Below are 13,206 nucleotides of genomic sequence, written 5' to 3'. Positions count from 1 at the left end.
TATGGAGAATATGATGGCCGGCTGCGAAGCAAGAGACTGTCTCCGTTGTTTTACAAACATGGAGGTGCAAATATATGACCAGAACATCGTAATTCTTCGTTTACGTTTGCTCTCGGTAAAAGAGCAAGAGAGGAGGGAAAAGACGACGCAAACCGCAGCACTAAACTGACTTTATTATGAAGATATCAGGCTCCTGAACGCGAAAGTGTCTACTAGTGGGGTCTACCAAGATCTCATTGTCGTCATATCCGTCACGGAAATGACATCGCCATAAAAACTTCAATTGACGCGGCTGCACCGGGATTCGAGCCGCGAAGTCTTTTCGCCGCAACGGGAGGTACAAAACTCTCTTCTATCTGAGCTATGAACAGACGCGTAAATAGGAGGATCAACGCGTCTTATGGTGCTGCCGTCTAGGAGAGGCGAAGTAAAGTAGTGCATCATGACGCTATTGAGCGCCGACAGTTGTCGCCTCGGTGCCAGCGCCTACGTGTACGGTGGACGCTCCGCGGGAGCTTCGGGGAAGCCGACTTGCGAAGGTCGCGCTCATGACAGGGTCCGCTGACACGGTCCGCTGCTTCCTTTCGCTGCTGCAGAAAGTGTCTTCACCAAACGATTTGCTGACAACCCGTTTGGTTTCGTTCACAGGGATGGTATGCAAGCGCGTGTGGTTTCAGTCGGATTTTCGCAGTGCTCCGGCGCGTAAAATCCAGTGTATAACGTTGATGTACGTGTATAACGGTGCCATACCGACGAAATATAAAAAGAATGTGCACGTTCATATCGATGCACAGTAAACATTCAACTGCTCCTGTGAAATAGCATTTTACTTTCGTGTTTTACCGGTTCCCATGAAAGAGGGATCCACCAGATTTTTATAACAGTTCCTACGCACATACGCAAATAAAAATTGAAAATATGTATACATCGATACAAACTCTGCCCTTCCCATATGCTTGACTAGCATGCCAGATGCCTAGCGAGTACGCCAATTTTCTGCGAAATGCAACATCAAAAAGGTCATTTGGCCATTCACTGTCGTGACTGCAAGTGCTCACCCTTGTTTGAAAAGTGTTGCATCAGAGCCAAGAGCAGGAACCCGGCAACGCGAGAGATCACAGTCGCAGACGACATCACACTTGCTGGTGACTGTTGTTTTCGCGCGCTCTGCCTGTCATTCAATGAAAAACTATCGTATTTTCTGAGACAAGCTGAGGCATTGACATAACAATATAAAAAGTGAGGACACCTGCCCGAAAAGTGTAGTAAGGCCCATACAGAGGAAAAATTGTATTAATTTACAATTTGTGTCCTTTTTTGACGTATGTTTGCGTAGGAGCGGATAAAAAGCGTGCTATCTTCATGATAAAATCAGTTCAACGGTGCCCTTTGTGTGGTGTGTTCTCTCTCTATCCTCCTCTTTTTTGTGCAAGTGAACGTACAACACAAAATACCAATTCGTCCAAACCTAAAGCCATTTTTGACCTATGAGAGCAACGTGTCAAAAATTAGTGTTCCACATTTCCTAATTACGATATGGGCTGCGGTTCACTAACGCCCTCTTTTTCTAGTTATAGTGGCTGATGAAAAAACAACGGAAACTGGATGCAGACGAGAAAATAACCGTCGGTTTACCACAGTCGTCTACGGGCAATGTTTGTCATTTTGCTTATTGCGGAATCACGTATGCTCCTGCTTGGCTATAGTGTTACACTTTGCAGGCGAAGCTTAATCCTGCTAATAAGTAAGGCTTCGGTATGGGCTAGTTGGCTATACATTACTTTTCTGCTAATAAGTTTTCACGAGGACGCACGCGGTTCCTAAGGCAATGCGGAAGTACCGTATTTTTTACATTCAATAGGCTGATTCACAGCGTTCTTTTCACCGCAACTGTCATTGTCGATGACACGCTGTTTTCTATGCTCGCCTAGACTATTTCTGGTCCTTATTGTTGGCTAATGCCTGGGCGCAATATTTCACTTTGTAGTAAGTTAGACTCCCTGAATATACACCGACCATATATTAGGTGGGTTTAATATTTGGAAATTCCGTACCCTCTGTAAAGCGTGGTGCGCTCATTCTCACCTGTAGTGGCTTCTCTGGAGGGAAACATGCCACCCCTGCGCTTCATCCTTTGTGCACAGCTTTTACCAGAACCGTCGAATCAGCCTGAGAACAATCTGTGTAATACTATACGGGCAAATACGAGCCAAACACGTAACATAGTTGACGGGAAACACAAATAACAGAAACGTGCACGTCTGCTACGTGAAGAATCTGTGAATCGACGAGAGTGGATCCTGAAATCTTGGTAACAGTACGTGTGTAACCAGCAACCTCGAAATACATACCAGTATAAATTTCCCTCTGGTAAACGAAAGGTGCACAGAAAGGAGATTAGTGAAGGTTCAAAATGTATTCCACACTTCCCCAACCTTTTCCTTCTCCGGAGTTCCGTGAAACTATACTTGAAGCAATCTGTTTTGCGTGGCACTTTCAGACCCATTTATTAGGAAACGACGCAGAGAAGATGCGGGAGCTTCTTCCTGATGACCTAATTCCTGAAGAGCATGGAGGCAGCCTCGAAAGATACGACTACGACGAAATAAAGAGGGAGCTGGAGAGCAAGACGAAGTTTTTCGAGGACCTGAACCGTTGCGGTTATCGCAATCCAGACACGAATTCCATCTCCAGTCTAGTCGCGATTGACGAGAAGAAGAGTTGTGAAGTGACCCGTATGTAACAGCTTTTTCAATTTTTGATATCAATGAAATACAAAGAGCATTGCAGTAAACTAACACCAAGAAAGTTTGTCTTGTCTCACCCTGTGTTCGCGTCTACCTGAGTGAAGCCCGGGATTTCACTAAAAATGCACCAACGTGCCCTACAAAACTTTGTGCATAACATAAAAGTGAGAAGAGAGAGGCAGCGTCACTGAGGTAGACTGGTGAATCAAAGTTAATCGTTTATTCGTTAAGTCACATGGTTCAAACAAGTCTCAAGTGAAGTTTGTATGGTCGGTACACACATGGGGTACATCACATAAATAAAAAACACACAGACAAAAATGGTCTGGATAAAAAACAAGAAACAAGACATCATCGCTCAAGAAACGGCTTTTTAGCTCGGGCGCCCCCACATTGACCAGATACTCCTGCGACAACGCGTTCGCTTGTAATCGGTCTTCGACAACCCAAGCCCTTGATGAATCGAATACTTCTATCGGTAACCGGAAACGGCACGACAGAGACATCGCGCACTGTGCCAGCTGTATCCATTTGCTTCATCCGCATCTAAAGATACTTCCAAGACGTTGGTAAAAGGGGCAACGGAACTGAGCCGCATTAAAACTGATCAACCAGGTTTTCCTTTCCCTCCCGCGGGACTCAAATGTTGGTGCTCTACACCGCTTTGAGCCAATGCCGACAGCGTAATTTAGGTACATAAGATGTTTCGGTGTAAAGAAGAAACGCGCCATTTCAGGTGGTGTTCGCGCTCTGGAACTGGGGGTGTAGCAAGACTTTCTTGGTTGGGGCAGCACTGCCGACTGCTCCAACAAGAGGGGGTGCAAGGCACGAACTTGAGCCCACACATTTATTCCCGCGCGCCCAGGAGGGCGATCGCCTATTCACAGAGATCACAAATATGTGTACGTTCTTTTATACTGCCTACCTTTGACCCATTTTTTGTCTTGACTGCCTGAGAAGTTACCTTTCGCAGTCCACCTTTGCCATACAAACGCCAGTTCATACAGTTAATTGCAGGTTAATGAAATTGGCCAGCTTGTGCTACCTTTTCGGGTGGTGCCTGAACGCAGATTACGTACCAAATCACCACCAGTGACTTCAACATTGGTGATGTCACTCCTTCAAGACGGCTCCGAAAGTTCCCAGTCAATTTCTTGGCACTCTTCCCTTGGCAATGGCATATGAACCACCACGAGAAAGATCGCTGCTTTCGCTACACATCCACATAAAGCAACAACTCGACGGGATCGGCCATTCAAGGTGGGAGTCCGCCCAGGTAAGGATCAGTGAGAAAATCTTGCTTAGCTCGGCCGACAAGTATAGCGCAAACTTTCCCAAGGCTTTGGCACTTAGCCCGAGCTGGCAGATTCGCTATGGCGATGTAATTCTTTTGTTTCTGCAGTATGTATTTGTCGGTGTTTACTATGTAGCTGGCTTTTTTTATTTATTCACTCTTTTGGCGAGGAAAGCGGATGGTGTATGCGACCCCCATATAGCGGCAAAATAACGGAATCACCAAAATACTTTTTCTGGTACGTGCTAAGTTTGCTTTGTGATGCCTGGCCATGTCGGATTCCTTTCTTAGAGTCTACTGTCGTTGAGTGAAGACAGCTCTATCACGGTGCAAACGCATTACTTCGACAGATGAGCACAGGAGCTGGCGTATTTGAGGATTGCCAACACATCCTTTCGGTTGTTCAGAGCCGACAGGTCCACTCCTGTTCCCTACGCCATTCTTGCTATCGAAAATGGCACCAGCATGATCTTCATCTGCAATACCTCCTCTTTACCCTTAACCGTGCATCGTGGCGAGCCGCCTTACTTACGTCGCCTCCAATTTTACGCCATTTTGGTCCTTCGGCACCCACCGAGATCTATACCAACGCCGGCAGTTTAGGTCTGGGAGCAGTGCTTGCCCAATGTAAGGAGGGATTCGACGATTACGTGGTGGCATACGTGAGCCGCACTCTTACAAAGGCGGAATCAAATTACTCTGCTACAGAGAAAGAGTGTTTGGCCAACATGTGGGTTATTTCAAAGTTCCGACCTTATCTCTACGGCCGAACTTTCGATGTAGTCACAGATAACCATGCCCTTTGTTTGCTATCGTCGCTGAAGGATCCCTTCGGTCACCTTGCACGCTGGTGCCTTCGTCTTCAGAAATATGACATCCGAGTGATACGTCGGTCTGGACGAATGCACGGCGACGCAGATGCTTTGGCTCGCTCAGCTTTATCCACTGATTTGTCCGAGATAACAGCCATTGATTGCCTACAGGCATCTGAACGACTTGAGGACATGGCAGGGCAGCAACGCAACGACCGTTGGAACTCTTCACTTTTTGACCTGATTTCGACCCCCACCGGACGTAGCGCAACGCGGGCGCTGCGACGTCAGGCTGTACATTTTTCCGTTCGTGAGAGGCTTCTGTATCGCAGGGAAGTACCTCGCCGAAGGCCGTAAGTGCTTGTTGGTGATCCCTCGTGACTTGCACTCTACAATCTGTGCCAGTTTTCACACGAATGTGCAATTTGCGCATGCAGGAGCCTTTAAAACGTGCCAGTGGTTGCGGCTGCTATACTTTTGGCGAGGGATGTATTCGTTTGTAGGTAAATTCATCAATTCATGCCGAGAATGCCAACGTCGCAAGTCTCCGCCGCAGTCACAAACCTCCGCGTTACAGCCTTTGCCCTGCCCCACGCGCCCTTTCGACCGGGCCGGGATAGACTTATAGGGCCTCTGCCCTTGACTGCTGCCGGCAACCATTGGGTTATCGTGCCCGTCGAATACTTTACGCAATAGGCTGCGACCGCCGCGCTACCGGCTGCCACAGCGCGCTAAGTTGCTACCTTCATTTTGCACCATTTCATCCTGCGTCATGAAGCACCACGGGAACTTCTCAGTGACCGGTGGCGTCTCTTCTGGGCAGAAGTGGTCGAGGCTCTTCTCAAAGAATGCAACGTCACCCACGGCAGCACTACAGCCTACCATTCCTACACTAATTGGCTGACGGAGAGAATTAATCGTACCCTTGGCGACATGCTCGCCAAGTGCGTGTTCTCTGACCAATCCGATCGGCACACGCTTCTGCCGTTTGTGACTTGCGCGTACAACACTGCGACAGCGACTAATACAAGGTTCTCGCCGTTTTCCTTCTCTATGGCCGTAAAGCATCCTGCCATCTCGACACTATTCTACCCTACCGACCCAACACTACCGAATACACGCCTGTTTCTAAGCTCCGCAGCCACGCTGAGGAGTGCCGTCAGCTTGTTGGCAATTTTATTTCAGAAGACCAATTCCACCAAAAACATCGGCGTGACGGTGATAACCCACAAGTGACTTTTTCTTCCGGCTCTCTCGTATGGCTTTGGGTACCAGCCACTACCCCTGGGCTTTCTAGTAAGCTCCTTTCCAAGTTCCGTGAACCGTACCTCGTACTCGAACAAACCTCCCCTGTTAATTACGTTGTGGAGCCGCTCACCCCGTCATCTCACCTGCGCTGCCGCGACCGCGAAACAGTCCACGTGCATCGCTTCAAGCCGTACTACGACCCATCCGTCGTGACGTGCCCTTAGGTCGCCAGGGTGGATCCCTTCGCTGTGGGTGGTAATTTTGGTGCGAAAGACGAGCAACTTGAGTGAAGCCACCGTGAGAGCGCTACGCAACAATGTGCAAGCTACGTGGCCCCAACAACGGTCAGCATGGCCTTGTGATTGCCGTGCGCCCACTCAAGGAGATTGACCACTCTGATTGTGCAGATGACGACGAGGCAACAGGACGAGCCACCGCAGCGGCATCGTCATCGGCGTGAAGCTCGTGAAGTGCGCGAGCCATTCGGCCGGCTGGACCACCGTTCCTTTTGCCACTTCTCTGCATATCCTACTATCCGCTTTCAAGGCAATAAACCCTCATTGCATATATATATATATATATATATATATATATATATATATATACATACATATACATATATATATATATATATATACATTACGAGGGTTCTGGCTTCAGCAGTCTGAAATGCCTTTGGCTATCCCCGACTTCCGACCACGTCTTACGTGCGGCCGCTGGGAAAAGACGTTCTACGTCTTCCCGCGGTGGTCGAGGGGCGGCGCTAGTTGACCGGGCTCTGAGCAGTCGTAAATACAAACCCCGCGGTATAGTCGAGAGGGGAGTCGCCGCGGAACTAGCTCAATGGTAGAGCACCGCACGCGTTATGCGGAGGTTGTGGGTTCGATTCCCGCTTCCGGAAAAAACGGCGCATTTTTTCTCGACTTGAATTTTCTATTATTTATTCCTGCATAAAAAAAAGGCAATCATACCTCATTCGGCACTATAAAACACTGTTAAAACGCCAAACAGCACTGGCAATAAGGACTGCAACTTTGATATGTGTCCTTACGGAATCCCTCGTCCCGTACGTCTCTGTTCTACAAAATGCATTACGAGGGTTCTGGCTTCAGCAGTCTGAAATGCCTTTGGCTATCCCCGACTTCCGACCACGTCTTACGTGCGGCCGCTGGGAAAAGACGTTCTACGTCTTCCCGCGGTGGTCGAGGGGCGGCGCTAGTTGACCGGGCTCTGAGCACTCGTAAATACAAACCCCGCGGTATAGTCGAGAGGGGAGTCGCCGCGGAACTAGCTCAATGGTAGAGCACCGCACGCGTTATGCGGAGGTTGTGGGTTCGATTCCCGCTTCCGGAAAAAACGGCGCATTTTTTCTCGACTTAAATTTTCTATTATTTATTCCTGCATAAAAAAAAGGCAATCATACCTCATTCGGCACTATAAAACACTGTTAAAACGCCAAACAGCACTGGCAATAAGGACTGCAACTTTGATATATATATATATATATATTGAGAGAGTGAGGGATGAGGTCTCGGAGATGACGTTTATTGTCCTCCTCGGAGCGAACGTACCGGGAAGCGCGAGACCGACGATGATGATGATGATTATTTACAGATGGTAATGGCGATAGGGCGTCAGTTCAAGAGATTGAGAAGCGTATCCCTCAGTGCTCACACTGGCCATGATAGTGGCGGTATCGCTTGCACGGCGTATCCCATTAATGTAACGCCGCGAATGCTCACACATTTTCCCCCCTCGGCTGAAGGCGGCCGCCTGGCCGCCGGCGGTTATGGTTGGCGACGGTTAAAACGCTTCAAGCGGGAGACATGCACGATTTCTGTTCCACGGCAGCGACGGTCCGTTGGAATATCCACTGGAGAAACGCGATAATTGACTGGAGAAACTTGTTCGACGACGACGTAGGGACCGAGGTACCTGTGAAGAAACTTTTCACAGAGGCCTGATGTGCGAATCGGAGTCCAAAGTAGCACCTCATCCCCTTTGCAGAACTCAACAGAACGATGTGATGCGTCGTATCTTGCCTTCCGTTATTGCTGACTCGAATCCGTGTGAAGTCGTGCCATCCGTCGACAGTGAGCGATCCGCGTGGCGAACTGTTCATGAAATGGTGAAGTGGCAGAGACCGGAGCAGAGAAAAAGGCGGTGTTGCGACCGGGCGGGGGCACCCGATCCTAGCTCCGTGGCCTCCGACATACGAGTGGTAGCGTGTATGATGCGAGCGGCCAGCCGCTGTTGCAGCCGTGAAGAAGTCCAGAAGCCGTAGGCTAACGTAACTGTTTACTTCATAGCGAGAGGTGAGCCGAAGCCAAAGAACAATGCCCCGACGGGCGAGGTTACAATACAGGACTCGAACAGAGCGACAACATCGATTCGCTGCTCTAACAGGAATGGTTTACAACGCTTGGGAGCTCTATTTATACCCGAAAGCGGTAACGGTCAAACGCCAACACGCTGGAACACGCACTACACTCTTTCCAGAGTTCGTAAGCTGTTCATAGCCTCGGGCACGTTGAGTCCGAGAGAGGGGAGAGAGGAGGACTCCGTAGCGATCACCGGGGCCTCTGTCCTTGAAGAGCGTGGAGACGAGCCACGCAGGCAGCCGCCGACGTTCAGCCGCCGTAGGCAGCCGCCGAATGCGCAGAGAGCGAAGCGTCTGACGAGGCTTTGTCGCAACTTGTTGCCGACATGATTGCGCCTGTTTTCGAAGGCGCACGAGTGGCTTCGCCGCACAACCGAGGAGTGATGCGGGGAAGTACTGCGGCGCTGGCCCATTCGTAACAGCTTCTCCGCCGGGGGTCCGAGATCCCGATGGATAAGGGTCTGCAACCGTTGTCCGGAGGGATGCTGTCGAAGTGAAGTGTTCGGCAGACGCTCGACTCCAGGCCTTGGCTGTACGACACCGTGCTGGAGCTTCACTGGGCGGGTCACTGGACGAGTAGTGGCTCCACAAGAACGTCTCTGGCTTGCTCAGGCAAGCAACAGAACAACACAGGAAGACACAACCGCATCGCCGGCAAGCGCGAAGACAAATCCACACTGAAGATCTACCAGGCTTTTAGTTGCGATAAAATACGCTAATAACTAACTACTCTAGTTATATTTCTGCCCAGCAGTACTTTAGACACGTGAACAAACTTGAAAGGTGACATTTCGCTTGATTGGAAATGTCCCATACAAAAAGAAATGTAATCGTAAAGGGCGAAACCTGTTCCAGGAAAAACAATGAACTTGAGAAAGTCAGGCGTCTACAAGCCACTTCTCGCGCTGAGAGCTGCGATTCGAGCTCTCATCATTGCTCCGAGCTTTTCCCAATTTGTATCGCACTTTAGGTGCACCCGTTCTCTGAACGCTGCTGCGACCGCGTGAGAGGACACCGGTCGTTCGCTTCGACAACAGTCGAGCGCGCGGAGGAGCGAACGAGATTTTCCAACGTTCAAACGAGAGGCGCGCACTCCTTTTTGGAGGCGGCGTTCCCTTGGCGCGAAGCGAGCTCACTGCTTTGCCTCTCGGCGTGCCCGCACTGAAACATGCGCCACAAGCACGCGCGGAAGTTTTCCCTCTATCCTTCTTGCTCGCCTTTTCGTGAACGCGTTCGGCAAGCAAACGCCGGAACGCGTTTGCGTTCTCTGCTCTAGGCTGGTCGGTTCCCGACTTCGGCTCAGCCGCAGTCGACACCGCAACCTCAACTAGCTCCGCCGATGTTGGCCTATCATCGGGAGCATCAGCTGGGAGTGACAAGGCCACGAGCCGCTCTTTCGACACCTCGTAACTTCCAACAGACCCTATCTCGTCATCCCTCGCGTTTTCGGCGACAGCCTCAGCACGCGAAGGCCGAAGTGTGTTCCCGTTCTCCTTCCTCACTGCTAGAACTACACTACAACCAGGCTGCCCTGTCTCGAAAGACGGCTCAGCCGCCCGCGACACCTGAATCTCTACGAGCTCGGCTGGCTGTTGCTCGAGGTCAGCTACCTGAGCTGTTGGCAGGACGGAATCGACTTGCTCAGTGGCGAGATCGTCATGACTCCCAGCTGAGCTGTGCAAACCGCTCGCTGCTTCGACTGCAGGCTTTGCCACCACATCGCTCGTTTCTGTGCTACCGTCCGAAAGAACAACCTCCGTTTCAGCGGACTCGTGTTGTCTTTCGGTAGCCCCATGGTTTACGCACTCCAGCGAAACCTCGCTATCTCGCGAAATGTTCATGTTCAAGTCGGTAGCCATTCCCAAGGCCTCCCGCGAATTTGAACCGTCCGAACACTCCGCCGAGATCTCCAAAACAAACGCCAACACATTATCGCACTTAGTGTACACGCACTGCCCTCTGCCGACAGTCTGAGCTAATGTGCCGTCGTTATCTCTCTCAGCAACCTTGACGCGCTGCGGGGCAGCAACGGTCGCTTCCGACTCGCGCTCCCGAGCGTCTGCTACTTTCTTTTCGTTACCGTGGCCAGTTTCTCTATCCACGACAACGAGGTCTTTTTCGATCAACTCAGGCTTCACTTCTTCCTGCTCGAGTTGAATCTCATGCTCTAGGTTCTTGTTCTCCCGTTGGAGTCTCTCTCCCTCGAGCTCCCTTCTTTCCTGTTCAAGGCGCTCGAGCTCGAGGTCGTACCATCGCATCTTTTCCTGGTGCTGTCGTTCTTTTTCCTCGCGTTCCTGCTGTCGTTTCTGACGCTCAGCCTCTGCCTCTGCCTCGGCGGCCTGACGTTTCGCGGTCTCCCTGCCATTGATCAGCTCAATGCATTCCGACAGCTCCTCATCGTCAGCCCCGACAGCGAGTATAGCCTGTATCAGCTCTGGCTTTCTCAGTGCGTCCGTAACATCCAAGCGCAACTCTTTTGCAAGCTCCAACAACTGCGGTTTTTTCAACGCCTTCAAATTCATGGCCGGTCTAGAGTACTGCTTTCCCACTGCTCCAAAAATGTTTTGCGCGAATAACCCACGCGACAAAAACACGCCCTACCAGCTATCCTCAGCAGCCTGGTAAAACTCAGTGAAGAAAAGTCCCGCACTCACCCTTGACCGCCGTGAATTCTGCGAAGTCCGAAGCCGCCTTGACGTCCGTGGTGTTGGGTCTCGCACCGCTGGCCTCAGGTGTTACGAAGTTGCCATCCGACCGCTGCCAACCAGTTGTTGCGACCGCGAAGGCCGACTGCAGCCGGGAAGACGTCCAGAGCTGATAGACCAACGTAACTGTTTACTTCATAGCGAGAGGTGAGCCGAAGCCAAAGAACAATGCCCCGACGGGCGAGGTTACAATACAGGACTCGAACAGAGCGACAACATCGATTCGCTGCTCTAACAGGAATGGTTTACAACGCTTGGGAGCTCCATTTATACCCGAAAGCGGTAACGGTCAAACGCCAACACGCTGGAACACGCACTACACTCTTTCCAGAGTTCGTAAGCTGTTCATAGCCTCGGGCACGTTGAGTCCGAGAGAGGGGAGAGAGGAGGACTCCGTAGCGATCACCGGGGCCTCTGTCCTTGAAGAGCGTGGAGACGAGCCACGCAGGCAGCCGCCGACGTTCAGCCGCCGTAGGCAGCCGCCGAATGCGCAGAGAGCGAAGCGTCTGACGAGGCTTTGTCGCAACTTGTTGCCGACATGATTGCGCCTGTTTTCGAAGGCGCACGAGTGGCTTCGCCGCACAACCGAGGAGTGATGCGGGGAAGTACTGCGGCGCTGGCCCATTCGTAACAGCGGTGTCCAGTGCAAAAGAGGGTTGGCGGCCATAAACAAGGAAGAAGGGGGGGTAACCCGTCGTGCGTTGAACCGCTGAATTGTAAGCAAACGTAACAAAGGGTAGGATGATATCCCAGTTTCGGTGGTCGGGGCTTATGTACATAGACAGCATATCGGATAAAGTGCGGCGAAAACGTTCGGTAAGGCCATTTGTTTGGGGATGATAACTAGAGCAAGTCTTGTGAATGGTGTTGGCAGCACGAAGGACTTCGGCAAGGACCTGAGAAAGAAATGTCTTGCCGCGGTCACTCAGCAGGACCCGAGGGGCTCCATGTCGCAAGATGATATTGCGTAAGGTGAAGTCGGCAACTTCGTGAGCACAGGCAGACGGGAGGGGAGCAGTCTCCGCGTATCGAGTCAAGTGGTCCACCGCAGTTACGATCCAGCGGCAGCCATTAGATGTAGGAGGTAAGGGCCCATACAGGTCTATGCCCACGGTTTCAAAAGGAACAGATGGGCAAGGAACCGGGTGCAACAATCCAGCGGGAGGGGACGTAGATCGCTTGCGGTGTGGGCACGGGGCGCACGATGCGACATACTTTGCAACACTTGTGGATAAGCCTGGCCAAAAAAACCGACTCCGGACGCGGTCGTATGTCTTTTCAAAGCCAAGATGTCCAGCCGTCGCATCATCATGAAGTGCTTTAAGCACGCCAAGACGAAGCTCACGAGGAATTACTGACACCCATTTGTAGCCTGTAGCATGGCGATTCATGTGGCAAAGTACTCCATCAATCAGCCGGAAGTTGTTAAGTTGGCGTCGCAGCCGGCTATTCGGTGGTCGGGCAGATCCATTCAGGCAGTCGATGAGAGTCCGACAATACGTATCTGCCCACTGAGTCGATGGCAGGTCAGTTAACGCATCCACCGAAGTATGGTTGATAGGCGCCAGAGGTAAACGTGGTTGGCGTGGTTCGGTGAAGGTAGCAGACGACGAAGTAGATAGTGGGCATCGCGACAGGGCGTCAGCAAAATGCTTTTTACCGGACTTGAACACGACCGTAAAGTCGAACTGCTGTAAACGTAAGACCCAACGGCCTAGGCGCCCAGATAAATTTTTCATAGTTGAGAGCCAACAGAGGGCATGATGATCTGTGACGATGGTGAAATGACGGCCGTATAAGTATGGGCGAAACTTCTGAATGGACCATACAATAGCTAGGCATTCTTGTTCAGTGATAGTGCAGTTTTGCTCAGCGGGTGTCAGTGAGCGACTAGCATATGCTACCACCCTTTCTCTGGATCGAGTGTCACGCTGAAGAAGAACGGAGCCAATGCCGCACCCGCTGGCATCAGTATGCAGGATGGTAGGCGCTGTATCGTCAAAATGACACAGGACGGGAT

The 13,206-nt window shown here is 51.1% G+C and overlaps 1 protein-coding gene across 2 annotated transcripts in view; it reads left to right on the top strand.

Annotated features, from left to right (window-relative positions):
- Positions 1 to 2,809, top strand: part of LOC144175044 (retinaldehyde-binding protein 1-like) — a 29,507-nt gene extending 26,698 nt beyond the window's left edge. For both annotated transcript variants that reach the window (XM_077704081.1, XM_077704080.1), the window contains exon 6: positions 2,501 to 2,809. In XM_077704081.1, coding sequence (XP_077560207.1) covers positions 2,501 to 2,743 — 243 coding nt within the window. In that variant the 3' untranslated portion in view covers positions 2,744 to 2,809. The remainder of the gene's footprint in view (positions 1 to 2,500) is intronic.
- Positions 2,810 to 13,206: the final 10,397 nt, after the last annotated feature.

This window comes from Haemaphysalis longicornis, unplaced genomic scaffold (genome assembly GCF_048455015.1).
Source record: "Haemaphysalis longicornis isolate Haplotype H1 unplaced genomic scaffold, Haemaphysalis longicornis Haplotype H1 scaffold_3, whole genome shotgun sequence".
Taxonomy (NCBI): Eukaryota; Metazoa; Arthropoda; class Arachnida; order Ixodida; family Ixodidae; genus Haemaphysalis; species Haemaphysalis longicornis.
Note: the sequence above shows the minus strand (reverse complement) of the source record. Positions and strands in the feature narration are given on the sequence as shown.